This window comes from Eleutherodactylus coqui, chromosome 13 (genome assembly GCF_035609145.1).
Source record: "Eleutherodactylus coqui strain aEleCoq1 chromosome 13, aEleCoq1.hap1, whole genome shotgun sequence".
Lineage (NCBI taxonomy): Eukaryota > Metazoa > Chordata > Amphibia > Anura > Eleutherodactylidae > Eleutherodactylus > Eleutherodactylus coqui.
Window position 1 is genome coordinate 58,455,164 of NC_089849.1, and position 27,575 is coordinate 58,482,738.

A 27,575-nucleotide genomic window follows, 5' to 3' on the forward strand; every position below is an offset into this window, starting at 1 on the left:
ATTTTTCTGACAGCGGCATTCTAATAGTTTACAGATGTGGTCTGTGTTATCTCCAGGCAGGGGGTCAGCTCTCAAAGACAGCCAGATCCCAACATGTATGGAGATGACTGGGCTCCCAAACCCACTCCATGCAATGACATCCAACATGCGTTGTACGGCACATGTCGGGAAGGGGTTAACAATTATAGCATGGTTTATTTCTAGCAATTAAAAACCTGTCCTTGGCATGTAATTGACACATAGAAACATGGCTCGTTAAATATATAGAACCTCTTTAAAATTAACTGAACACGGGAACAGTCACACAACACCACCACTACAAAAATATTCTACTGGAAACCGGTAAAAAGGATGTTGGTCCCAACAAGGAAATGTTATTGCAAACAATTACAGTACATCAGGAAATTATAAATATGTGTTCATGTGTGTATACACAAATATACCGTAACTCATATCTGTGCCATGAGCCCCACTTACCTGGATACCGTTGCTCAGGGTCTCCATTCAACACAACCTCTGGGATGTTGTTCATTATGTTCTTAACCAGCCTTTGAGACAAATAGCTGATTCTCTTGTGGTCATACTATGGGAATAGACACATACTATAGGGACAAAGCTACCATAATAAAACCACAGATAACAAAAATATACAACATATCTGTACTCCGGTATTCACCAAACATAGCTGATTATCAAGTTTGCTGTTCATCCTTGAATGGCCTCATGCCCATGGCCGGGTTTGATTGTGACTGCAAAATATCGCAGAGGAATCAGACCCGGTGCCCCCAGAGACCCTATACTCCCCTGTCCGGATCCACTGCGAGCGTCTCGGCTGGCGCGCATGACGTGCTGGCGCTGGGCTGTAAGTATCGCGGGACGGACAGCTCCCATTGACTGCAATTAAAGCAGTCTGTGCGATTTTCCGCACAAAATAGAACATGCTGCGATATCCACTCGTGGGCAGGGGAAAATCGTTTAACATTGCATGTCTATGGACGGACATTGCTGCGGAATACGCGGCGGGTGTCTGATGGCGAATTCCACAGCGATAATCCGTCCATGGGCATTCGGCCTATATTAGACATGTTTTTTCACTCGTTTCTTGTAGTTATCAATCCTAAACAATGAGAGTTAAAAGAGACACTCCAGTGAAAGCACATTCTTCCATCCTTGCCCCTCCCCTCTCACTTGATAGCCTGTCACATTCTGGAGGTCTCCTATGTATATTTCCATGCAGTGCAGCCTCCTGTCTGATCTTTATCAGACACCATCTTGATGTTGTTTTCACTTGATGCATCAATGCAGCATTACATGATCAGATAAAGCCAGTAGTATCTCTGTAATGCTGACATTAACCATGTGTATTCTATATTCACCTAACTAAGCTACAGACCATAAGTATACAGTCAGGAGGATGAGCTGGGATCTCCTCTATTATAACTGTAACAGGATTCTCTAATCATCATCAGTAACTGTGATGGGAGTTTCTATGGCCCCTAATAGGTCGTTTCTGTGGTAGGGTCGATGTAATAGCATCACATAAACTGAGAAAATGACTAGAAACTGAACAAATGAGCCCAAGTAAATCTGACCTGGTCAGAATGGAGATCACATGACCATCTGAGGAGGAGGAAGCCAGGAGTTTCCAATAGAGAGAAATAACTAAAGAAAATAATGCTAGTTGATTTATACACTGAGGAATAGTTGCCTAATGAATGGGAAAAAAATGAGAGTGGCCCTATACTGACTAATCATAAGCTGTAGCTCTACATATAAGCAGTGCGCATAAAGTAACATGGATCATTTACCTCCAATTCCTGTTGAGATACTTCACAGGCTGCACCAATCCCTACAGCGAGAGGCGTTGGTACTGTTCCGGATCTCAGACCCCTCTCCTGCCCTCCACCACTGATCAGGGGCTCTAGTCTTATTCTTGGTCGCCGACGAACATAAAGGGCTCCAACTCCTGAAGTGTCAATAGGAGAAAAATGTAACTGCTGAATAATCTAAATTAAAAAAGCATAAAAAACATCTTAACAAGTCTTAAAGCGTAACTTACTGTCAATATTTTAACATGTCATAGTGACATTATAGAAGTTTTGATCAGTGACGGTCCAGGTGCTGTGACCCCCATCAATCGCAAAAATGAAGGGGCAGCAGGGCTCGTCCAAGCACCATGCCTCTTCAGTTGGGACTGGTGAGCAGAGTACAGACTTTCTACTGAGCCTAAACACCATTCAAGAAGAGCAGAAAATGATCAATTGGGCATTGATGAGTGTTTTTGCCCCTTTTTTTTATAAATCCGTATAGGGGCATCAGCCCCCCAGACCACACTGATCAGAACCTCTGACATGTGCCAAAAATTTGTTGAAAGTTTAGTTGCGCTTTCAGTTAAGATGTTAAGAGGCAACTTCGGCCAAAACAAAGTAAGCGAAGCCAAAAAGGTATCTGGCAAGTAATTATCTTCCACTCATATTGCAATAATAAACATTTGGCTAGTCTAAATTTCCATGTAAATGGGGACATCAAGGGTGATTGCTATTGCTGTAGAATCGTTCAATCAACACATGACATTTATCATTAAGAAAATTTGAATGGAATTATGTTTTTGTGAAAAACTACATTTTTTGGAACAAAACGTTGCAAAAACCAAATATTACATGAAGTTGTGAGTAGCAGGAGTTGGAAAGTTACATTCCCTTATCATGAAGTAGCGGAGCAGTCAATGATCACTGGTCAACAAATCAACAGTTTTTCTGTATCTGGTTTGAAAACAGGTTGGTTCAACTAATTTTGGGGTGCTGAAGTCAGTGGAAGAATCAGATTCTGTCTATCCTGTCACATTTCTGAGATACATAGCACTATTACATGGACAATAATACAGTATTGACAAATATTGTCTGGTTTTAAATACAAAAAAAAATAACACTTAGAACTCAATAATGTTTTTCTGGTCATGTATTTGTGAATGAAACTCAAAAAATACCGATATGCTGAGGTGAGAATGAAGAGAAGTGCTTCATGCAGATTACAGCAAACACTAAACAGCAGTACAGAGAGGCTCATGTCGGTAACCTTCCTGCTCAACCACATTGTTCTGCCATCTAGTGACCGTTTTCAGAACTTCACCCACTGTGTATTACATTCAAATAAAGAGTTTAGCTTAGTCACCGATTTAATTTTATATAAATAATTCCCCAGAAAATGAGCAAAAACACAAAAACCTTTATGAAAAAAAAAAATCTAAAAATTATATAAAAACCTTACGTGATACATCTTTTCTAAAGGTAAATTCAGATTCTACACCCAAAAATCCATAAGAATTGATATATCGCACACCAGATGTTGAGCAGTGTAATGTGATAATGTAATTAACATAGCATGCGCACTACAGTTGTCCCATACCTTTAGGACCATAAATCTTATGTCCACTTATGCTCATTAGATCAATCTTCATTTGATTCACATTAAGTTTTATCTTGCCTACAGCCTGTGCAGCGTCTGTGTGAAAAAACACTTTCCTGGAGCTACAAAGGTAACCTGAGGAGAGAAACGGGTCAAGAATAAGATTTTAATTTACATCAGTTCATTTGATTAAAAATATATAAGCTGGTCAAAAAGAAAAAAAGCAACTGAACTTCACTTAATTTTAATAGATGTGCTCTCCGTTTACGAGCCACAATAAAATAACTTAGAAGCCCTTTAGGCTAGGCTCTATGATGACATATCGCCTTCAACAGGTTAACCCTTTACTATCCAATTTTGGATTCATGGTTTTGCTAGGGGGCTTTCTCTTTCTGCCATTTTACAATGGAGCCATCTGCTGGCTAGAGCCAGTACTGCGGTATGGGACATGCTGGAGAGACCCCCTGACAACAGAGCGGCCAGTAATATACAGTAAGAATACCCTGCCTGACGTCTTCCGACATCGGAGCTGTACAGCCTTCATTTAGAATGTTGGAAGATGTCAGACAGTGGGTTGGAAAGTGTTAAGCCCCATTTACACTAATAGATGATTGCTCAAAAGTCGCCTAAACGATAGTTTGAGTGACAGTTTTGAGCGATCATGTTTGCATACTTTATAGTAGCTAATTAGCTACTATAAAATATGCAAGCAGAGCGGGACACAGCCATGGCCACTTATAGAACAATACGTAATGCAGAATCAAACAGGTGGGAACTTGAAGTGCCGTGAATAAAAACTCCTTTTATTGTAATCCGTGCATGTAAAAATCACAGGTCCAGAGGACTAGTTTCAACATCTCTGGACCTGTGATTTTTACATGCACGGATTACAATAAAGAGTTTTTATTCACAGCACTTCAAGTTCCCACCTGTTTGATTCTGCATTACGTATAAATACCTCCGGATCGAGTGGTTAATGAAGTATGTGAGTATACTCCTACATGTGAAATATATGCTGCAAGCTGAAGTGGATGAGACGAGGTGAGACTTTTTTTGCTGCTTTACAAATGTTATAGAACAATACCGCTGCTTTGCATATGCAAAGAGCTGTATTGTTCTCCATGCTTACTGCCCATGCCCCGCTGTGAATTCACAGCAAGACACAGGCGGAGAGAATGTTATCAGTGCGGCCAGCTGATAACAGCCTGCTCCACTGATAACCACTGGTGGCTCAGTTGACGGCCTTGGGAAAGGGACGGCCTTGAGCGATTCTCGTTGTGTCTGAAAGGGCCTTTACTCTGAAATCTCATCCAAGATCGATGAACTAATGGTCATGTGATATGTGAGCTGCGCTTGTCGGGACCTGGGAAAGGGATTTCAGTGTCACTTCTGAAATAACTGCAAAAACCTTGCATCTACATAGGTTAACAATGCAGTTTGAGACATGAGATAAGACAATGTTGACCCTAATTACTAATACAACTGCTTGTCCCCAGCAGCACATGGAAAGAGGGCCCGCTGATCAGTGAGCATTCTTAGGTTTGCTCGTTGGTCAGGTGATCGTTAGTCCCTTTACACAGCCCGATTATCAAGCGAACAAGTGTTGGGAGGAACGCTTGGGCCAGATAATCAGCCAGTGTAAAAGGACCATTACAGTGACAAGATCCTAGCAAGAAAAGTGAGTAAATAAACAGTTCATTGTGGTCATTTATATGTTTATCACTAGAGTAGAAACCTGAAATTCACCTATGTCAGCTACAGGTTGCGTCACCCCGATTTCATTGTTCACAGTCATGACGGACACCAGGCTGGTATCAGGCTGTATGGCTTTTTCTAGAACCTAAAAAGTAATGATCAGGTTTACTACAAGAAGGAATACAGTTTGTAATTATAAAGCAACAGTCAAATAGTCAACAGTAAAATGACAAATCACCTTCAAATCCAACAGACCATTCTTCTGAACAGGAAGGTAAGACACTTGGAATCCTTCAGCTTCTAACGAGCGGCACGAATCTAGGACACACTTGTGTTCAGTCTGAGTGGTAATAATGTGTTTTTTGCGAGACTTGTAGAATCTGGCAACACCCTTCAGGTCATGGACAGAAAAAAAGCAATAAAGTTAAAAAAATAATTGCACTTTGAATCATAGGAACCAACCAGATGTTTTCTTAACCCTTTCCCTTTTTGTTTTTTCCTTCCCACCTTTCAAGAGTCATAACGTATTTCTTTTTTTCGTCAACATAGTCATATAAAAGTTTAATTTTTGATAAATAAGTTGCTTTTTTTATCATACAATGAATTAAGAAACTTTTACATTTTTATGGGGTAGAATGGAGAAAAGCAAATTAAAAATGACAAATGAACTTTATTTTGAGGGTCAGCACGATTCTGAGGCTACTCAACATATATATTTTATGCTAAAATAAAGAAAACAGGCTTTTGTTACTTGCCGTAAAGTCACTTTCTGATCACATTCATACAGCAAGACCTTGGGTATATCTGCTGCCACAAGGAGACTCAGTCTGGATCGTGGTTCCCAAGTGAATAATATGAGCTGACAGGCGCCCGGGTAAACTGAGGGAGGGATAGCGACCTCTGAATCTAAATAAGGGGCCTATATTGACCCGAAAACTGTTAGATGTCCTGCTGATAGTCATGGACAGGCTACCCCTGGGTTATCAACTCTAACCAGGCTGAATTGATATCGGAGGTCTCCCCATGACTTTAGATGTGGGGGAGCATGCAGGTGGAGAAAGTACAAATATCCCTCCAATAATTGAGAACACCACCCTTAAGCATACAGCCCATCTTCCTAATGGGCTGCACCTGCTTTCTGTCCCTGGGCTTCACTTCTAATGCTGCTGCAGTACCTGGAGATCCAGAGACACTACATCTCTCTATGGGCTCCTCCCTGGAAGGCTGTTGTGAAGATCCATTAGGAGAGGATCCTAAGGCCGCAAGGCGGGCGTGGATTCAGCTGATAACCTAAAAGAGGAAGTCTCGCTGCTGTAAATGCGCCAACCAGAAGTCCTGCCCTTGGCAGCACACAAAGAGGAAGTCCCGCCTTTCAAATGCAGCCTGTGTAGGCCTGGGAGCTGGGGCCTCAAGTAGAAGAGTGGCTAGGTGAGAAGAAGCTTCACACTCGCCATTGCGGCCAACAGAGAAGCACCCACAGGACTCCCGGCCCCGACCCCAGCTCCAAGCCGGGATTGGAACTAATAATGCTGAACCGGCCAGAGGCACCAGGCCAGGAACGGGGAGACCCCGCAAAGAGCTGGGGACTATGACTAGTATCCCTGCCTACCATCCAGAACTGAACCAAGAGAACTGAGGAAGGCGATGAGAGTATGAAGAGGTGAGAGGCACCATACTTGCTTCATCCTATTTACTCACCTCATCTTCACCCACTTCTCTTCGGCTCCCCCAGGTTACCAGCAGAGTCACCACTTCAGGGACTGTCGCTTAAGGGTGAGAGATCACTAGATGTAGGATTCTCAGATGACCTCATGGCTGTTGGAAAGTAGAGTGGCTAGCGCCATTCTGTTCCACTCTGTCTTCTTTGAGGAGAGAGTAACAGTGTGTCTGATGCAGAACTATTCGCCCTCCCCACTTATGGAGCAATCAGGGAAGTTAGCTCAACCATGATTCCCACCTAGAGGGGAAAAACTAAAAATAATAAAAAGCAGAAAAGACCTGCAGAGCAGGAGGTCTGCTTCCTTCTTACTGCTTCATACACCAAGCTAAAACTGATTTAGTTCAGTGCCTGCAGCAGGAGTAGAGCTAGTAGGAAGGCCTAACTCTCTTTGTGATTAGTGTCTAGCGGCAGCAGCTATACCCAAGGATTTTTTTGTGTTCACCAATGACACGGAAAAATATTTTGTGTTGTCATATTTTGAGATCCATAACATTTGTTATTTTTCTGTCGCTGGAGCTCTAATAACTTATTTTTTTGCAGAGAAAGCTGTATTTTTTTAATGAAACAATTTTGGGATACATAGTAGTTTTTAAACACTTATGTCATGTTTTCACATTTTGTTTGTAATGGAATCCCCAAATCTGCTACTTCTTTATGAATAACCCTGTATATAGGGTGCCTGCACACGAACGGAATTTCTAGCGCGTTATTTTAGGCACATTGTCCGCCCCAGACCGCAGCCAATATACTCCTATGAGGATCCGCAGTTGTCCCCAGACGGACGGATTTGTATCGCGTTTTTTCACGCGCTTGAAAAAATCTGTGACCTGTTCTAATTTGGGTCGGATTCTGCGAGTGAAGCCTCTAATACAAGTGAATGAGTGCGTTTTTTCACGCAGTACATCTGCAGTGCAGCTGCGGATGGAGTCACTGGTTGCTATGACTACAGGAAGTAGGCATGGTAGGAGGCGTCCCAACACACAGCACAGAGCTTCACAGGCAAATTTCAGCAGCAGCACTGCCCTTCCAGTCACCTCATCCACCAGACAGCAGCCACCAGCCTGCAGCCACAAGCCACCAGCCTGCAGCCACCAGCCTGCAGCCACCAGGCGTAACGAATAATGATCGACATGGGCAAACTTGTCGCAATGATGCAGGACTTCCCTAGCATATGGGACAGTAACTCCCCAGAGTACTTAAACAAGAATCGAAAGGAACAATCCTGGCTTCAACTCTCCGCTCGGGTTTATGGGGATGTCTGGACGAACGCAATAGAAGCAGAAAAGAAGAACTTGCGTGAGTATTATTCGCTATTGCGTCAAATGTCCTCTTTTTTTTTTTCATTTTAACCCCTTAGTGGCCAAGCAGTTTTACTTTTGTTTTTATTGTGCTTTTTTCCATCCCCACTTTTAACCCCTTAGTGACGGAGCTTTTTTCCTTTTTTCCCCCCTACTCCCTAAAAAATCGTAGCTCCTTTATTTATCCATCGACGTCGCTGTATAAGGGCTTGTTTTTTTGTGGGACGAGTTGTATTTTGCAATGGCACTATTTATTGTACCATATAATTTACTGAAAAAGCTTTAAAAAATTGTAATCAGAGAGAAAAAGAAAAGACTTTCCACCATCTTTCGGTGCGTCCTGTTTCTGCAGCGCGCAAAGTGCAACAAAAACGACCTGATATTTTTATTCTATGGGTCAGTACGATTACTACGTTACCAAACTTATATAGTATTTTTTTTTGCTGTAGTACTTGTATTTTTTTATTTTTTTTTAAAGATATTTAATTTTTTTAAATTATTTTCTGTGTCCATTTTCTGCGTGCAATAACTTTTTTATTTCTTTGGCGACATAGTTGTGTGAGGGCTCATTTTGTGCGGTATGTCCTGACATTTCTGTTGGTACCATTTTCGCATACAGTTGACTTTTTGATCGCCTTTTATTACATTTTTTCTCGGAAATAGGGTGACCGAAAAAGTGCATTTCGGGCGTAGTTTCTTTATTTTTTTGGCCACATTCACCGTGCAGGGTAAATCATACATTACTTTGATAGATCAGACTTTTACGGATGCAGCGATACCAAAACGGTCACACTGCAGGACGGATGACTCTCCGCAACGCTGGCAGAAAAGAGCACATGACCGGCTCCATTGCCGGACTTGTGTTCTTTCCTCCAGCTCTGTGGAAAGACGTCCATCCTGCATTGCGGCCGTCTTGTGCAGGAAGACGGGTGCATCAGCCGCCATGATGCGCCCAAGTTACTAAGCCCTCCCTGTTTGTTTTTTGCGGGAACAGTTGTATTTTCCACTGGTGCCACTGAAGCGGCATTTATTGGGTTAATAGCCTTGTTCAGCAGACACCCGCAATGTGTAGAGGGAGATAGGTAGTATTTCTTGCCAATGCAGGATGTAAGAACGCAAAATCTGTAGTAATGAATTCCTCTTGTGAATTTTTTTGCAGTGACTGAAATAAAGTCACGCTGGAGAAGCGCCTGAAAAAAGTTACATGGATCAACCATGCCCACAAAGACATCTGCTCACCGGGTGAAAGCATGTTGCCAGAATAATTTAACGGTGCTCGCACAAGCAAGAGGGACAAAACGGAGTATGGGTGTTGGTTTTTAAGCTGTTTTCCAAGGAATGGGCAGTTCTCTAGGGGTTGGGTTTACAATAAGGGGTGTCTGCTGGTTTTTCTGCGCGTTCTTTTCCGCAACACATCCGCGTATATCCGCGCGTGATTTTTCACGCATCCGCACCTATCCGCAAGCACATTTAGGTACCATACGCGCGTGAAAATCCGCTAGCGGAATCCGGAACGCTCGTGTGCAGGCGGCCATAATAATATAGTAAACTTACCTATTCATATAAAATAAAACTATATGCAATATCTATTTTCAATCACACCAAATACGTACTTCTTTCAGATTGGAGATGGAGCTGACATTGTATGTAAAAAATAGGAATTACCTTGATAGCGACATTGTTAGATTCGGTTGCACCGCTTGTGAAAATTATCTCTCTGGGATCCGCTCCAATTAAGGAGGCCACTTGCTGCACGAGATATAATTATTCATTTCAGACAAGTTTTATAATAATCTATTCCAATAAATAAATAAAAAGCCAAATATACGTATCTTTTTAAGCTACGAATGCAAAGTAGATAAGATTTACCATATTTTCCGGCGTATAAGATGACCACCAACTGTCGACTCATACGCCGGGAGTACACTGTAGAAAAAGAAAATCAACACTCACCTACAGCGGCGCTGCTGCAGGCTGTCGCACCCTCCTCCACGACGACAGAGCATTGCTTTCCGGATGCGGGGCTTGAAAGCTAATGCTCTGATTGGCTAACTTAGCGGAGCGTCAGCCAATAAAAGCCGGTGCAGCGTTAAACAATCATAGCCATTCAATGATGTCATTGAATGGCTGTGATTGGTTAACCCAGCGCCAGCTTTTATTGGCTGACGCCGTGCTGAGTTAGCCAATCAGAGAATTAGCTTTCTGGAGGAGGGGCATTCAAGCCCCGCATCCGGAAAGCAATGCTCTGTCAGCGTAGAGGAGGGAGTGACAGCCTGCAGCACCGCCGTGGGGGGCGAGTGTTGATTTTTTTCTACAGCGTATTTCCGGCGTATAAGATGAACCCGTCTTTGGAGAAGATTTTCCTTTGTTAAAAAGTCGTTTTATACACCGGAAAATATGGGTGTTTTTTTAGCCTGAATAGCTGCCCACCACAAAGACTGCTATGGCACAATGTGGTTTAAAGCAGATTTTACCTGTTTCTGGTCTTATTTTTCCTGTTATTTGGCATTTTAACATGGTGCATTTAAATAAAAAAATGCTAATTGGATCCAGCAAGGATTTGAAGTACATAATTTGCAGCCGTAGCACTTGTACCATCGGTAGTAATTACCTCTCTTGCTTTTTCCATTGCCTTCTCGCTCTCCCACCCATATGCATGAGTTCTTGAATGAGGGTTTCCATAATAATTCACTAGATAAGGCAACATACGGTCTAGTACTCTGGGATCCTGTAAGAGAAATCATAGCATGAAACACACAGGACTGATGCATCCTTCAATTAAAAACCAAGCTGGAACATGTGGACCACACTGACAGCTGCTAACATCTAGGTGTCCATCCTCCGCTGCTGAAGGGAGCTAACTGGCACTGAAGATAGCCAAAGGGGCACAGCACTTGGGTGATGACTGTAGCCACTTCATTTCCTCAATCAGCAATAGTCTCGGCCATCCAAACCCCCAATAATCAAAACTTTGATATGTTGCTCTCACATGCCAAAAGTTTTTTAAAAGTTCAGTTACTCGTTAACCCCTTCACTCTAAAAGACATACATGTACATCCTCCAGGGGCAGGGCATGTATGGAGCGAGATCCAATCCTACTCCAAAAAGATATTGGTAGTCTTGCACAGGTGACGCCTGCCCATGTTAGAGCTGATAGCGGCTGTTAACCCTTTAAATGCCACTGTCAATTCTGACATCAGCATTTAAAAGCCCTAATCGGTCACCTCCCAATAAAATTGCCAGGTGCCATTTGGTTGTCATGGCAGCCAAGGACCTTCTGAAGACCCTACTATTGCAATGTATTTTTGCCTAGTAGGATGGGCCTGTGGAGTGTCTTAACCCTTTCCAATCCAATTTGTATCCTGGTTTTCCTAGGGGGCTTACTCTTTTTCTGCCGTTACACAACAGCGCTATATGCTGGCTAAAGCCAGTACTGCATGAGGTGACACGTTGGATAGGCTCCGACAGCAGAGAGGCTGGCAATATACAGTAAGAGAACCCCGACGGATATCTTCCAACATCGGAGCTGTACAGCCTTAAATCATAATGTCTTCAGAGGTCAGACAGTGGATTGGAAAGGGTTAATAAAATACTGGTAGAAATACCATATACTGCAATACATGGTATAAGTGATCAAACAATCAAGTTTTTTAGTCCCCAAAAGGGACTGAAAGAAAAATTTAAATTAAAGTGGGAAAAGAAGTTTGTTATTATTGTAAAAAATTGAGTAAACTAAAAGTTAAAAAACAAAAACCTTTCCTGTATTCATAATGAAAAATCAAAAGAAATAAAAACTAAAAAGTGAAAGTCCGATCTATTAAAATAATAAGCATTATTTATTCCGCTCGGTGAACACCATCAGGAAAAAAAAATACACAACATCAGAATTGTGCTTTTTTTTGATCACCCTGTCTCCAAGAAAAAAATAATAAAAAGTCATATGTCAGGCGTCCCCAAATGTATAGAGCATTGGTCAAGTACAAGTACTCAACTATCTCTGACAGTCCCACTGAAATGACTGAAACGGTAGTGCACACAGGTGACCACCACTCCATTCATTCGGGAACAACCGCAATCCCAATTCTCACGAGCGCTGTAAGTCCGAGTGGTCGGAACCGCACTGATCGGATACTTATTCCCTCTAACAGTGATGGCGAAACTTTTAGAGCCTGAGTGCCAAAACTGTAACCCAAAACCCACTTATTTATGTTTATTAACATGTCAGGGGGCGGGGCTTATCACGACGTATGATTTTACTACCATCGTTCTAAAAAGGACAGGGCCGCTTCAAAATAGACAGCGTGCAGATTTTGACTACTTTTTGGAAGTGGAAATGCTGCAGAATGTCCTCAGCTGAGACTTCTGTGGAAATTTCTGCAGCATTGCCGTATCCAAAAAGCAGTCAAAATCTGCTCGCTGTCTATTTTGAAACAGCCCTGCCCATTTTCGCCACATGTAAACATACCCCAACGATAATAGTGACCCCCCCCCCCCCACAGTGGCCCCCAGTATAATAGTGACACCCCACAGCAGCCCCCAGTAGTAATAGTGACACCACACTGCATACCCCAGAAGTAATAGTGAGACCCCACAGTGGCCCTCAGTAGTAATAGTGACACCCCACAGCGGCCCCCAGTATAATAGTGACACCGCACAGCGGCCCCCAGTATAATAGTTACACCGCACAGCGGCCCCTAGAATTATAGTGACACCGCACAGCGGCCCCTAGAATTATAGTGACACCCCACAGCAGCCCGAGTGTAATAGTGACATTCCACAGCGTACCCCAGTAGTAATAGGGACACCCCACAGCGGCCCCCAGAATATTAGTGACACCCCACAGCGGCCCCAGTGTAATAGTGACATCCCACAACATACCCTAGTAGTAACAGTGACACCCCACAGCGGCCCCCAGAATAATAGTGACATCCCACAGCGCACCCCCTCCCCTCCCGAAAACACACATACTTACCCCCTCTTCCTCGTCTCCTCCCCTGCTCTCGTGGAACCATGTAGGAGATGTCGAGGGAGGAGGATCCCGGCTGCACACTGATGTCACAGTGTGCGCCGGGATCAGCGCCGTTAGCACTGCAGCTGAGTGACAGGGGAGCCCTGCCTCCTGCCAGTATTCGCTAAAGTGGTGAGTGGCCATTGGCGGCGAGTCCCAGTAGGGAGGGCTCTCCGTGCCGCCTCTGGCATGCGTACCATAGGTTCGCCACCACTGCCCTACACAGTGTAAAGCAGATCAGTGTATTTTATGAGAAGCAAGTTTCTTTTATTCAATCATTGTGCTCATAACATCATGGTACAGGGTGTCCTGGACACCCCGTACCATGATGTTATGAGCACAATGATGGAATAAAAGAAACTTGCTTCTTATAAAAGTCCGAAGTTCCTGAGCATTACTATATACTGAATGTAGAAAGTTGGCTGGATCGAACGGCAGCGGACTCAGAAACAAGTCTCAGGGAAAGGAGCTGATCCCGTGGTGGAATAAAGGAAAGGGAGACGTGGTGTGATGTGGAGGTGAGCGTTTTCAATATATGCAGTGTATTTTATGGGTCAAAGCCTTTAACCCCCCCATAACAATGTCTGTGCACGGACTGGGGACAGAATTTACAAAACTCACCAGTGGACTTGTTGCTTGAACGTCCATATACAGCGGCCTAAGCTCTGGCTTCTCCAAGCTCTTTTCATCATGCAAGTCTGTAAGGTAAAACATAATATACATACATGGTTGTCCAAAGGCATGGAGACACATGACAAAAATGGAAAGCAGTGGTTGGGAACATCATCCTGTGTGCGGCATGTTGCTAAGGGGAAGGGGGCAAATCTGTGAAACGTGGGTACCATTACAATTGCTGTGACACCCATTCCGCAAGTTCAACATGGCGATTGGGATTATCCTCATTGAAATAATGCAGCAACTGCATCTTGTATGGCTGCCATTTGTGCATAACCAGTATCCACCTGGCGGTGGTTAAACTCAACCCGCTCTCCCTTGACAGACGCCGGGTGCTCTTAAAGAAGGACGCAGGGAAGGCCCTTGTTCTTACTTCATCGGTGGCAGTTTTGTTGCGTCTACTTTTTGGCAGGTCCGTTTGGTAAAATTTGACCGACTGCCTATTTACAAAGAATGGAGGCGGGTGGCCAGAAGCAATCTCCAGCCCACTCTGCCTCCATTCACTGAACTACTATCACTCCTGTATAGGGCACAGGACTGATAATGCTTTGGACAGCTGTCGGGCACTTCTGCGCCTGGCAATCGTCCCATGTAAATCCAGCTTAACATGCATTAGAAACACATTGCACTCCCACGTAAATCACATGGCATGTAATTGTGATCCTTTTTTTCTTTATGCTGCCATACAAAATAATGGGCAATTCTGAAACAAGAACCACACAAAAATAAGACATGCAGTGATTTGTTTAAACTCCGACCATCGGTCTGAGAGAAAAATCACTCCTGTGAATTAACCCATTCAAATTAATACAAACCAGAAACCAGCTCCTCTGCAGTCGCTCCCATGCAAGGACTGACTGGAAACCAATACAGATGAAAAAGCAGTAGGTCCGACGTAGGATAAAAACTCTTTCTCTTCATAGAACAATCCAGACAGATATAGAGGAACAAGAAGCATGTGCAATTTGCTTCTGCTTCTTGTTCCTCTACGTCTGTCTGGATTGTTCAATAAAGAGAAAGTTTTTTACCCTACGTTGGACCTTCTCCGTTTTACTGTGCATTGAAATGAATGGGTTCTTTTCCAGTGCGAGTTCCGTCATCTCTGAAGTGGACGGTACTGGCAGGGAAAAAAAATCGCCCATGTGAATAAAGCCTCACATATGTTTTGCCATGCTTCACTACTACTCTAGTTTTTTTTTTATTTGCCATACCATGGTTTTCACTTCAAGTTCTCTATAACAGGTTGCCGTTTTCAGATGGGGCACATGTTGCCTTGTACCATCCTTCATTATTATACCAAATTAGTATAGACCGTGCCTTGGACAGTACATCCCTCACTATTATGGTGCTTATAGCTTAGATTACGGGGAGTGCGGTGAGCTGTTTCTCATACCAACCCAGTCTCTCGTTCCTGCATGGTCTCCTGGCAAAGTCAGCATACGCCAGCAGCTTGACTCTTTCTGTGCCCATTCATCTCTATGGGAGAGCGAGCAAGCACAGCCTTCTGAGGACAGTCCAGCAAGCGGTGAGCGCGCTGACTTTTCCAGGGGACACCACAAAGTGGAGGGACCGGGTGAGTATAAGATGCAGCTGAACAGTCTCCCTGTTGCCAGAGTCGGAGCGGATAGAAATGTATCGACCCTGGCTTAGAAAAAATACATTTCGTATAATTAATTCAATGCAGAATTTGTTGCATATCTCCTTTCATAGAAACTTCTGTTGAAAACTTTTTTCTCACTTCCTAAACGCAGTGTGTTGTGTATTTACAATTTAGGCAAGTTTTGTGTTCTCAAATTGTACTCAAATAAGTATATTTTATGATTTAAATAGCTTGAGTCAGTCCTAATGTCCACGGGCAGAACGGATTCCGCATGTGGAAACCCGCAGTGGAATCCTACCGTGGGAGAGGGCACTGCTTACCCGTCCGGGTCTTCTGCGTGCCCGTCCGGGTCTTCTATTTCCTTCACTGCAGATGTGTGCGTAAGCGCCGGTCAGTGCGCCGCCGCCACACATGCACAGTGGAGTTTTTTGTTTTTTTTTTAAAACCCCTGCTTTCCCGTAGAATTCGCGACTGATCCATAGATTCCATGGGAAAGCAGGCGTGTAAAAAAATTGGGTCCATGTGGTTTCCGCTCAGCTGGCCGGCATTTAACCGGAAGAAAAAGCCCTGCATGCAATTCTATTTCTTTTGTCCTGGATCTGCGACGGAACCTCCAAACAAAGGTCCAGCGCACATGTGAACCCGGCCTTATTTTATCATAAGGGTGATGAAAACCCAGATCTTATCACTTTAACCCTTTCCAGTCCAATTTTGGATTCAGGGTATCCTAAAAGGCTTTCTCTTTTTGCTGTTATACAACGGTGCCATCTGCTGGCTAAAGTGTGTGTACACCAGAGAGGCTCCGACAGCAGAGTGGCTGGCAATAGACGGTAAGAATACCCTGTCAGACATCTTTTGACAATGGAGCTCTACAAGCTTCAATCAGAATATAGGAAGACGTCAGACAGTGGATTGGAAAGGGTTAATAAAGTAAAATTATCACTTAACGAACACGTCACATATGAAGGAGTCAGAGTCCGGGTAAATGGAAGAGCCGGAGCTTTGGCTCACCGACTGCACAGCCCTGCCCTAAACTATGGAGGCAGCAGGCTCACGCGTACGTAATTTGAGCACGTAATGCGCGGTGAATGTAATCCATGAAAATACATTGATTTTCATTGACCAATCGCGCCATAAAGAAAATCAAACGAAACGCAGCACGTGTTATTCTAAGGCGTATCACGCACGGACAGCCCTGCGGTTCTTTATAGCCCTATTGTTCTCCATGGGTTGTGTATTAAACGCTGTACATGCGCAATACACTGCGTTTGATACGTAACGCTGCTAAGAGACAGAGCGGTATTGAAAAAGAGCAGCAAGTCACCCTGCGCAGGACAGCGTGCGCGAGATACGCAGCAATAGCCGCGTGATACAAGGAGCTTACAGGCGTGTGAGCCGGCCAGAACGCAGTTTGTGGCGCTGCCAGCTGCTGACCGGCTCCCTTTACTGCACCGACTTCGGGCGCCTTTAGACGGAACGATTATCATTCAAACGAGGAAACGCTAAACGCGCGCCGACGACCGAAGCAGAACCGGTCGCTGTTCGTTCATATTGCGCAGCCATAAAAATCATCTCCGGCTCGTTCACAAGCGAATGTGAAAGACTGAACGCTGCGGCACGCTTCACCGACGCATCACCCCGACTACGCAGCACGACAGCGAGTAGCGCCAACGTCATTCGTTCGTGCAGGCGATAAATCGTCAGGTCTTATTACGCCCCAACCCATGTCGCCGCCCGTTATCACGCCATGTCTTGTACGGTCAGGTATACACTGGGCCATCTCCTACAGGACAGGCCGCGGCCCAGTAACTCTACCTGTCTGCCCCACATGAGCGGCCCGGACCGCGGCCACTCTCCTGCAGCTCCCCGCCGGCAGCAGGCCCCTCACGGCGGCTCTGCACAACATGTTTCTCCGGAGTGTTGTGTAACGGAGTCCGATAGGGGGCGTCACCGGCTACAAGAGGAGGAGAGCGGCCACTTCCGGGGGAGAGGCCCCGGCGTCATCACTGAGCTGCGGCCTACAGCGCGACCGACACCGCAGAGGTGAGAGCGGCGGGGGTGACCGGGGGTAGCGTCCCGGTCACAGGGGCCACCTGCTGTGTGTAGAGGGCGCTATGTTGGTAGTAGCCAGCGCGTGTGTCTGATACTATGTAGTTAGTGGGGGTCCTGTGTCCCTGTTTGCGGCAGAGTGAGGGCTATACAAGCCATAGAGACATGGGAGCAGCGGAGGGGCTCCCACTAGGGTGGGACTGGTAGGGGTGCCGCAGGAGACACGGGAGCAGCGGAGGGGCCCCACTAGGGTGGGACTGGTAGGGGTGCCGCAGGAGACATGGGAGCAGCGGAGGGGCCCCCACTAGGGTGGGACTGGTAGGGGTGCTGCAGGAGACATGGGAGCAGTGGAGGGGCCCCCACTAGGGTGGGACTGGTAGGGGTGCTGCAGGAGACATGGGAGCAACGGAGGGGCCCCCACTAGAGTGGGACTGGTAGGGGTGCTGCAGGAGACATGGGAGCAGCGGAGGGGCCCCCACTAGGGTGGGACTGGTAGGGGTGCTGCAGGAGACATAGGAGCAGCGGAGGGGCCCCCACTAGGGTGGGACTGGTAGGGGTGCTGCAGGAGACATGGGAGCAACGGAGGGGCCCCCACTAGGGTGGGACTGGTAGGGGTGCTGCAGGAGACATGGGAGCAGCGGAGGGGCCCCCACTAGGGTGGGACTGGTAGGGGTGCTGCAGGAGACATGGGAGCAGCGGAGGGGCCCCCACTAGGGTGGGACTGGTAGGGGTACTGCAGGAGACATGGGAGGGGCCCCCACTAGAGTGGGACTGGTAGGAGTGCTGCAGGAGACATGGGAGCAGCGGAGGGGCCCCCACTAGGGTGGGACTGGTAGGAGTGCTGCAGGAGACATGGGAGCAGCGGAGGGGCCCCCACTAGGGTGGGACTGGTAGGGGTGCCGCAGGAGACATAGGAGCAGCGGAGGGGCCCCCACTAGGGTGGGACTGGTAGTGGTCCTGCAGGAGACACAGGAGCAGCGGAGGGGCCCCCCACTAGGGTGGGACTGGTAGTGGTCCTGCAGGAGACATGGGAGCAGCGGAGGGGCCCCCCACTAGGGTGGGACTGGTAAAGGGGCCGCAGGAGACATGGGAGCAGTGGAGGGGCCCCCACTAGGGTGGGACTGGTAAAGGGGCCGCAGGAGACATGGGAGCAGTGGAGGGGCCCCCCACTAGGGTGGGACTGGTAGTGGTCCTGCAGGAGACATGGGAGCAGCGGAGGGGCCCCCCACTAGGGTGGGACTGGTAAAGGGGCTGCAGGAGACATGGGAGCAGTGGAGGGGCCCCCACTAGGGTGGGACTGGTAAAGGGGCCGCAGGAGACATGGGAGCAGTGGAGGGGCCCCCACTAGGGTGGGACTGGTAAAGGGGCCGCAGGAGACATGGGAGCAGCGGAGGGGCCCCCACTAGGGTGGGACTGGTAAAGGGGCTGCAGGAGACATGGGAGCAGCGGAGGAACTCCCACTAGGGTGGGACTGGTAGGGGTGCCGCAGCAGACATGGGAGCAGCGGAGGGGCCCCCACTAGGGTGGGACTGGTAAAGGGGCTGCAGGAGACATGGGAGCAGCGGAGGAACTCCCACTAGGGTGGGACTGGTAGGGGTGCTGCAGGAGACATGGGAACAGCGGAGGGGCCCCCACTAGTTCCACATTGTGATATTGGACCACACTCTTTAGGGACTTAGTGGAGGGGTCAGTTTTGGCACAACCGTCGATAGGGTATTCTTGGGACTGGGGGCCACTTAGGATGAGCAGAGCGCTCTAAGGCTGGGTTCACACGGACACAAGCGCATTTTGGTTGCGCATATGTGCTGTGTGTGCATTGCCTGAAATGCGCCTATGCTGGTGTGTGTTTTGCATGTGTTTGCGCACACAAATCCGCTCAGTTACATCGATTTTGAGCATAAAAGAACCTCTAATATGCAGGTTTTCTGCTTATACCGCATTTACAGAAGCACGTTGATTTTAATGAGCTGCTGTGCAAAGGAACACAGAACATGGCAGGAATTAATTTCACGCAGTCACAGCTCGCATTAAAAAAAGCGCTCCTGGGAATGACCCCTTTGATATCAATGGGCTTTATTTATTGCAGATTTTGCTTGCATAACATGCGGCTGTGTGAATCGGCCCTCAGGGTCCTCTTGCACAGGCTGAAGCCCCCAATACTCATCCCAGACACAATCGCTCCAGTGCTTTCACATAGCGACAAGAATCACTCAGCGTAGCGGGCTGGAGATCCTTCCCACCGCCCTCCTCCGTTCCGCAGGTCATACAGATAGTCGGTGTAGACGGCTTCTGACATCCCGCTGGAGCAGTATAGACTTCAGTCCCTTGCACCTATCTCCTCTTTGATGGCAGCAAGGGGCACTAGAGTGGGCACTCCAACATGGCACTCACTAGGACATTGGGTTTTCTTCCTCACTCACTCTTGCATTCTGTCTTTCCTTTTGCAGCTAATCACACAAAGCCCAGGCCGCTGCATACACGGTGGTGCCGGCTGCTTCTGACAACTGATGCAAACGGCCACATACGGAGCTGGCTGTGATATATATGTAGTCTATCCTGATCAAAGCATGTAAACTGTCAGCTGGAGGATAGGCTCACCGTGGAGAATTGCGGCATGCCGCGATTTAGATCCCACGAGCGGAGAATCGCTATGATTCTCCGCTCGTGGACGCTGGCGCTGCGCTTTCCATAGCAACGCAATGGAAAGCTTCACACAACGTGATCAATCGCCGGTGGACATGCAGCCTTATTATAGCAGCCAGACTCAGAAATAGTCCTGCGGCTATTGCATGAGCTAGCCAGACCGACTTCTCCTTCCATCCAATGATTGACAGTTCTCTCCATGCATAGTGATAGTCAGACAGCTGCCAATCAATGGCTGGAGGGTGGGGTGGGTGTGGCTAGCCTGCAGCTCATGAATATCCAGGACTAATAATAATAATAATAAACTTTATTTGTATAGCGCCAACATATTCTGCAGCGCTTACATAGACAGGGGATACAACTATTTCAAGTAATCCTCCATGCATCTGCTGAAAGGAAAGTTTCTTCAAAACTACTGCACGGAGCCACACAGCAGACATATCCTTGTAATCAGTGTGCCTGTCACTACACCGTGCTGCCCTCAGAGTGGGGTGCAAAAAAGATGGTGACAAAGTCTATTTAAAGAGAACCTGTCTAAGTTATGATGCTATTAGGGAACGTGACAGGAGCCGGGTGATAAATGTATTTATACTTGCCCAACCCAGTGCTGTCGCCCTCTGAAGTCGCTTGGTGCGGATTTCACCTTTTGATTTAAATGTAAATTGATTGAGTGAAATCTGCTGTGAGGCGGGTACTTTGGCTCGCTTTGCTGCGTAATTTTTCAGCTGTGAAAAATGTGTCAAATCAGCGAAATGGTGTGCAGATATATTGTTTGCCAACGTTTGCACTCTAACCCCCTCCCCCCATCCCCCAACCGTTAAAGTCATAGGAAGTAACAGCGATTCCTCAGAAGAGTGGATTTCATGCACATTTTAAATGTCTGTCACCATATGAGTAATCTAGGAGTGCAACAGATGGGGACTATTAATCCAATTGGCAGGAGGAATGTCTGTGGAAGAGACAGTGAAGTAGTCAATTATGATATTTCAATAATAGATTATTTTTTTTACTAAATTTATTTGGTCCCCGAACTTTCTTTTTAGGAGCCAGCTTCTCCTTGGTAATTTTTTTTTTTTTTAGTGTCAAGTTAAGAAAAAATTGTAATTAAGTTTAATTACATTTTTTTTTTTTTTTTTTGGCGGGGGGGGGGGGGGGGTAAAGGGGATGGGGAACCTTGTCTTCCTATAGAAATTGAATTAAAAAATGATCAACATGTCATGTACAGCAATGGTAGCAATAATAGTACAGCTCGCCCCACAAAAAATGCCCACACCCCCTTCCGATGGACAATAACAAATTATGAGCTGAATGACAAAAAAAAATTCTTTAAGTAAAAGGGGTTTTAAAAGTAGCAAAACATGCAAAAAAAATCTGGAATGAAGTTAAAGGGGTTGTCCCGCGCCGAAACAGGTTTTTTTTTTTTTTCAACACCCCCCCCCCCCCCCCCCCCCCCCCCCCGTTCGGCGCGAGACAACCCCGATGCAGGGACGTAAAAAAAAAAACGCTCAGCGCTTACCTTAATCCCCGCGCTCCGGTGACTTCTATACTTACCGGTGAAGATGGCCGCCGGGATCCTCTTCCTCCGTGGACCGCAGCTCTTCTGTGCGGTCCATTGCCAATTCCAGCCTCCTGATTGGCTGGAATCGGCACGTGACGGGGCGGAGCTACACGGAGCCGGCATTCTGCACGAGCGGCCCCATTGAAGACAGGAGAAGACCCGGACTGCGCAAGCGCGGCTAATTTGGCCATCGGAGGCCGAAAATTAGTCGGCACCATGGAGACGAGGACGCCAGCAACAGAGCAGGTAAGTATAAAACTTTTGATAACTTCTGTATGGCTCATAATTAATGCACAATGTACAATTACAAAGTGCATTAATATGGCCATACAGAAGTGTATAGACCCACTTGCTGCCGCGGGACAACCCCTTTAACATAGTTTTTACAGCATGATGAAGACTTTTTTTAATCTTTTTTTTTTTTTTTTTTTTCCCAGTAGCTCATGTGGTACATTAAATGGTACCATTACAAAATTGGAACTCATTTTGGGTGGGGGAACCACTAATAAATGGCTACGTCAATGGAAAACAAAAAAAAATGTATAGCTGTTGGAACATGGGCATGGGAGAAAAATGAACTGTGAAAAATGCCTGGTAGTTAAAGGGTTAAACTCCCCTTACAATTGGACTATAAGGCTGGTTTCACACAGGTGACAAAATCGCACAGTTTTCTCGCATGTATGTGAAGCCCATGCTTTCCAGTGGGTTCTTTCACATTAGTGATGTTTTGTAGGCTGCTACATTGCAAGAATACAAAATCACAGCATGCTCTATACAGCCATGATTTGCTATGTTTGTAGCCCATGTTTCCCTATGGAGCCTTCCTTTCTGTTGCATGCAACCTTTACAGTAGGAAATTATACTGTAAAAGCCCTAAAATAACCCCTATCTGCATTAAAAAAACACCTAAGAGGTTCTGTCGCACGTCTCCTTGGCAGCTCTGGCAGACTTGCTTGTAGGTTTCAGCCAGCACTTCCTGGTTTGGGAGTTCAAAATCCCCGCCTGCAGGAAGTGTTAGCTGCGATTTGCTGAGCTGCAGCGCTTGAGAACCAATCACAGTCATCGCATTGAATGGCTGTGATTGGTTTATCGAGCACTGCAGTGAGTGGCTGAGTTGCGGCATTCTAGAACCAATCACAGCCAGTGATTCATGGAGGTGGGGCTTTTAAACCTGCAAACCAGGAAGCGCTGATTGAAAACTATAAGCAAGTCTGCCGGAGCTGCTGAGGAGATGCGTGCGGAGCCGACAGAGCCTGTTTGGTGATGTGACTTATTTTTTTTAATGCAGCCTAGGCTTAAAATCTTGGTAAAAGAATGCTACAAGTTGTGTGACTTTGTAGCGACACAATCGTGATATCGCTGTGAGGAAACGCAGCAATATCGCACAGACCACAGATGTGATATTGCTGTGATTTACTCATGGCAATATCTCTGTTGCCCATGTGATAGAGGCCTAAAGGTGCGCACACGCCTGCAGTAGCTGTTGGCTGAACACTCGTTCAGCTGACAGCTATCAGATCTCCCATACGCATGAATGCTTGGTTTGGCTGAGCATTTAAGAGGCTAACCACATTGTCTTCTGCAGCATCCGTTTTATGTACAGAGTTCAGAAGTGTTTCCCAGCCTGACGGTACGGTTTGCCCCTAAGAATTTTCACTTGCCAGAGGAAGGAAGACTGCTCTGGGAACAAAAGGATCAGAACTGAAACTCAGCTTGCCCTGTGCTGAGGGATCAGGAAGCTTCGTACACAAATCGGCAGATCTAAGTGACTTTCCCTAATGTGTATTGGGACCTTACAATGCAAAGTGACTTTACAAGTGTGGCACCTGATTGTTGCAAACAGTGGGACGTTGAGAGTAATGAGGTTATCGTGTGGAGTCAAGTGCCCCATCTGAGGTCAGTAATACCTAGAACAGGGGGCATATATCTATATTACACTCTAGTTCAGCACTAACAACCAATCAGGTTGAATCAGGGAACCCTAACAACCAATCGGGTTGAATCAGACAAGCCAAACAACCAATCAGGTTGCTGGAACTGTGAATCAGAACCAATGAGGTTGCTGGAATTGCTCCATAGTGCCGAACTCGAGTGTAATATAGATATATACGAACAGGGGTGTTCTAGGCATTATTGGAAAAACCTCTCCCAGGTACTACATTTAGCATTAGGACTGTCTGTAGTTGAACAATGTTGGGGTTTAGGGGATTATATGATGCTGTTGACCAAAAATATAAAAATCTGCATTCACAGCTTATGATCTGGGCTGAGGATCCAATTGAATGATGCACAAAGCATTCTTCATACTTTCTCTTCCAGATGCCAGTTGCAGTTGGTGGGCCCTATGGGCAATCGCAGCCCAGCTGTTTTGACAAAGTAAAGATGGGTTTCATGATGGGCTTCTCTGTAGGCATGCAGCTGGGGCACTATTTGGCACTTTCTCATGTTTAAGGTAAGCAAACAAATGGTGCTTAGTTGTTCTCTCATGATCAAAGTTCAAGTCAGAATAAATATTAGCTCAGGTCACGTGTACAAATGGGCCAAGCACTAATGAATATATTAATAAAGGCGCAGTTGTTGCGGCCATGATTTTTATTATATAGTAGAAAACCAGTGAAAATGATATTCTGCACAGTCAGAAGTAGAAATGATGAAATGGCACTAGTGAAGTCTGTGATCTGGGATGTAAGGGCTCTGTCGAGAGCTGCTCAGGGATAGACAGTCTTACTGCTGCTTCTCAGATTTCTAGTTTGGCACTGGTGACATCTACATTGTATTTCCCGAGAACATGTATGTGGACACTTTCTCATCAAACTAACAGGCCTGATTATAAGCCAGTGAGGTGTGTTGGACACTATTGGAGTCTGTCGTGTGATGGATCGCATGGGAGCTGAAGCGGATGCTACACTTTCAGCACTTCTGCCTCCAAGATCATGGACAGGCGCTTCAACCCCAATTTATTACAGAGGGGGTGAAACGGGCCAAGCGAGGGGCAGGTCCACGGCGATTAGTTATGGATGATCTATCCTGAGGATAGGTCATGGGTGGTTTTTGCTTGGGAAAACCCCTTTTAACACAAATCTGTCACCTTGATAATGCCTATGAGGCTATACACGTTTGATTTGTCACATCGGAAGGTCTGCATTTTTATTTAGATTCTTTTTATGGAGAAAAGGTGTGTTTTTAAGTTTAAAGGGGTTGTCCCGCGGCAGCAAGTGGGGTTAAGCACTTCTGTATGGCCATATTAATGCACTTTAAATATGAGCCATACAGAAGTTATTCACTTACCTTCCCTGCGCTGGCGTCCCCGTCGCCATGGTGCCGTCTAATTCAGCGTCTAATCGCCCGATTAGACGCGCTTGCGCAGATGGGTCTTTCCCTTCAGCTCAACTCGGCAGCAGCGGTGTTCTGGCTCCGCCCCTTGTACGCGTCATCGCGTAGCTCCGCCCCGTCACACGTGCCGATTCCAGCCAATCAGGAGGCTGGAATCGACACACGTCATGGGCAGAGCTACGCGATGACGTGTACAAGGAGCGGAGCCAGAAACGCCGCTGCTGCCGAGCCGAAGGGAAAAGACCCATCTGCGCAAGCGCGTCTAATCGGGCGATTAGACGCTGAAATTAGACGGCTCCATGGCGACGGGGACGCCAGCAGACGGAGCAGGTAAGTGAATAACTTCTGTATGGCTCATATTTAATGCACGATGTATATTACAAAGTGCATTAATATGGCCATACAGAAGTGCATAACCCCACTTGCTATCGCGGGACAACCCCTTTAATAATCATTGTGATTTACGTTTTTAATACTTGAATTTTTTTCTTCTAAATACAGAACCGCGTTAATGAACTAACAATATTTAATACTTGCCTATTCCTCGTCAGTCCGTCAGTCTTGCTGTATCTTCTCCTGTCTCCTGCAGTCCCTTTCCCCAGCTCACCTTGCTGCAAGCCGGCCGAATCCTCTATCTCCTGTGATGTTGCGTCCGTTCTCTGCCGTCTCCTTCCTGCAGGTCAGTGCATGCTATGTCGCTAGTGACGTAATGTTCACTGCCTAGTAGGGAATGCAGAATCCTATTGCCGGAAATTACCAAGACTGCGTATGCACGCTGTCTCGCGGCAATAGTATATGGACACTTGTGTCGAGACAGCGTGCATACGCAGTCTTGGCAATTGCCTGGCAGAGGATTCAACATTCTCTGCTAGGCATGTGAACGCTACGTCACTAGCGACATAGCATGCACTGACCTGCAGGAAGGAGACTGCCGAGAATGGACGCTAAGTAACGGGAAGAAGATCCGTCCGGCTGGAGGTGAGGTAACCCAGGGACTGCAGGAGCCAGGAGAAGATGCAGTAAGAAGACTGCCTGAGGAGGAATAGGTAAGTATAGGAGTTTTTTAGTTTTTTTTTTTTTAAACTAATGACCGAACCCTTTTAAGCCCTGCCACTGACGGTGCTTAATATGCTGATTTGCATAGCAGGCCTAATAGCCATGGCAACATATCTGCACCCTATGATCTGGTCAACAGGGTGTGATGAAGCCACCGCCTGCTCAAGCTAGCTGCTTAGGTTCTACAGTAACTTTTGACCATGGTATTTAATCAGTTAAATGGCCACAATAGAATAGCGCTGAGTGAGAAGTGAGCAATATTTAGCAGTGATCTGCCTGTCTAAGGCTACTTTCATAAAGCCTGCTTTTTACCAGCAATTGGTGCGGTATTTCAAACACTGCGCTAATCGAGGTACAACGCTTCCATTGATTTCAATGGGTTTCGCAGACTAGCACTTGAATGTGGCTTATCTAACACTACGGTTTTCTAGCACTGTATGCTCTAGTCTTGTGCGTTTTTAACATACCCCACAATGATGGGGTACATTAAAAACCACTGTTGAACACAGTGAAATGTGTTAAAAAACGCTGCAGTTCTGCGTAAGCACCAACAACGAGCAGTGATGTCACCCGCTTGTGCAGATCGTTTAGCCCACAGTCGTCGCGTGTAAATGGGGCATAACTCTCGTGTAACCTTTTGTGCCCTTGGTTGATGTTTCCTTTTTTTTTTTGTTTTTTTTGTTTTTTTTTTTCTTGACAAGAAAGGTTTAGCAAATATGGTTAAAACACCACAAAATAATAGTACTTTCTGTTGCAGGTTTGGAATGAGAGGACGTGAACTTATAGGTGGCATTGGAAAGACCATGATGCAAAGCGGTGGCACATTTGGAACATTTATGGCCATTGGGATGGGAATTCGATGTTGATCTGCCACTAGTCAATAAACATCTGCTCTTGAGTTCACACAATAAGTCTTTATGAATGTCATTAATGTGTCGCTGGTTAAATTGAATTATTGTGTCATAAATGTCAAACGATCACCATTAAAAGATAAAATAAAATAAAAACTGCAATCCTAATGGTTTCATACCCAGATCAGTCAATGTCTCACACCCTAGGTATTTTGTTGCTTTCAATACACTGTATCTTAATAAATGTTTAACTTTTTTTTATTTCTCTTTCATATTGACCAATTATTTGTACCTGCACACTTATCTACCTTGGCTATATTCAGGTTCTGCTCAGTCTTCAATGCAGATCCAGCATAAACTTGTGGGGGGGGGGGGTGGGGGGGAGATGCAGGCTCCAAATTTTTATTTTTTTTCTGTTTGCTCTGAAAATATAGACACAAATGTGAAAGAGTCCAAAACTTCTAACAAGCATGAGAGCTAAGAATAATAGGCTGGGTTCACACACTGCTTGTCTATAGCAGAATCTGCACTAAAAGTATAATGCATGTGAACAGGGGATGGAATACAGAAGTTTCAACATAATGGAGGCGCCATGTAACATTTTATGAATCTGAAAACCCACAAGTTTTCAGGCTCTTTCCACTGCATATTTTACCAACTGCAATTTTGTTCCAATTAAATAGA

The 27,575-nt window shown here is 45.9% G+C and overlaps 2 protein-coding genes across 3 annotated transcripts in view; one reads left to right on the forward strand and one right to left on the reverse strand.

Annotated features, from left to right (window-relative positions):
• The window catches only part of NFS1 (NFS1 cysteine desulfurase), a 38,364-nt gene extending 20,991 nt beyond the window's left edge, over positions 1 to 17,373 (reverse strand). The window contains exons 1-9 of one of the 2 annotated variants that reach the window (XM_066586494.1): positions 17,217 to 17,372; positions 13,748 to 13,824; positions 10,730 to 10,846; positions 9,784 to 9,867; positions 5,339 to 5,491; positions 5,152 to 5,245; positions 3,406 to 3,540; positions 1,809 to 1,966; positions 478 to 583 (exon numbers count right to left, since the gene is read on the reverse strand). In XM_066586494.1, the coding sequence (XP_066442591.1) occupies positions 478 to 583; positions 1,809 to 1,966; positions 3,406 to 3,540; positions 5,152 to 5,245; positions 5,339 to 5,491; positions 9,784 to 9,867; positions 10,730 to 10,846; positions 13,748 to 13,824; positions 17,217 to 17,307 (1,015 nt within the window). In that variant the 5' untranslated portion in view covers positions 17,308 to 17,372. Of the gene's footprint in view, positions 1 to 477; positions 584 to 1,808; positions 1,967 to 3,405; positions 3,541 to 5,151; positions 5,246 to 5,338; positions 5,492 to 9,783; positions 9,868 to 10,729; positions 10,847 to 13,747; positions 13,825 to 17,216 lie in introns of both variants that reach the window. The other variant, XM_066586495.1, reaches the window with a different exon arrangement.
• A 6,597-nt stretch (positions 17,374 to 23,970) lies between these two features.
• On the forward strand, positions 23,971 to 27,150 carry ROMO1 (reactive oxygen species modulator 1). Its single transcript, XM_066586497.1, is given in 3 exon segments — positions 23,971 to 24,064; positions 24,067 to 24,103; positions 26,798 to 27,150. Coding segments are annotated over 3 exon segments (240 nt in total). The 3' UTR covers positions 26,907 to 27,150.
• Positions 27,151 to 27,575: the final 425 nt, after the last annotated feature.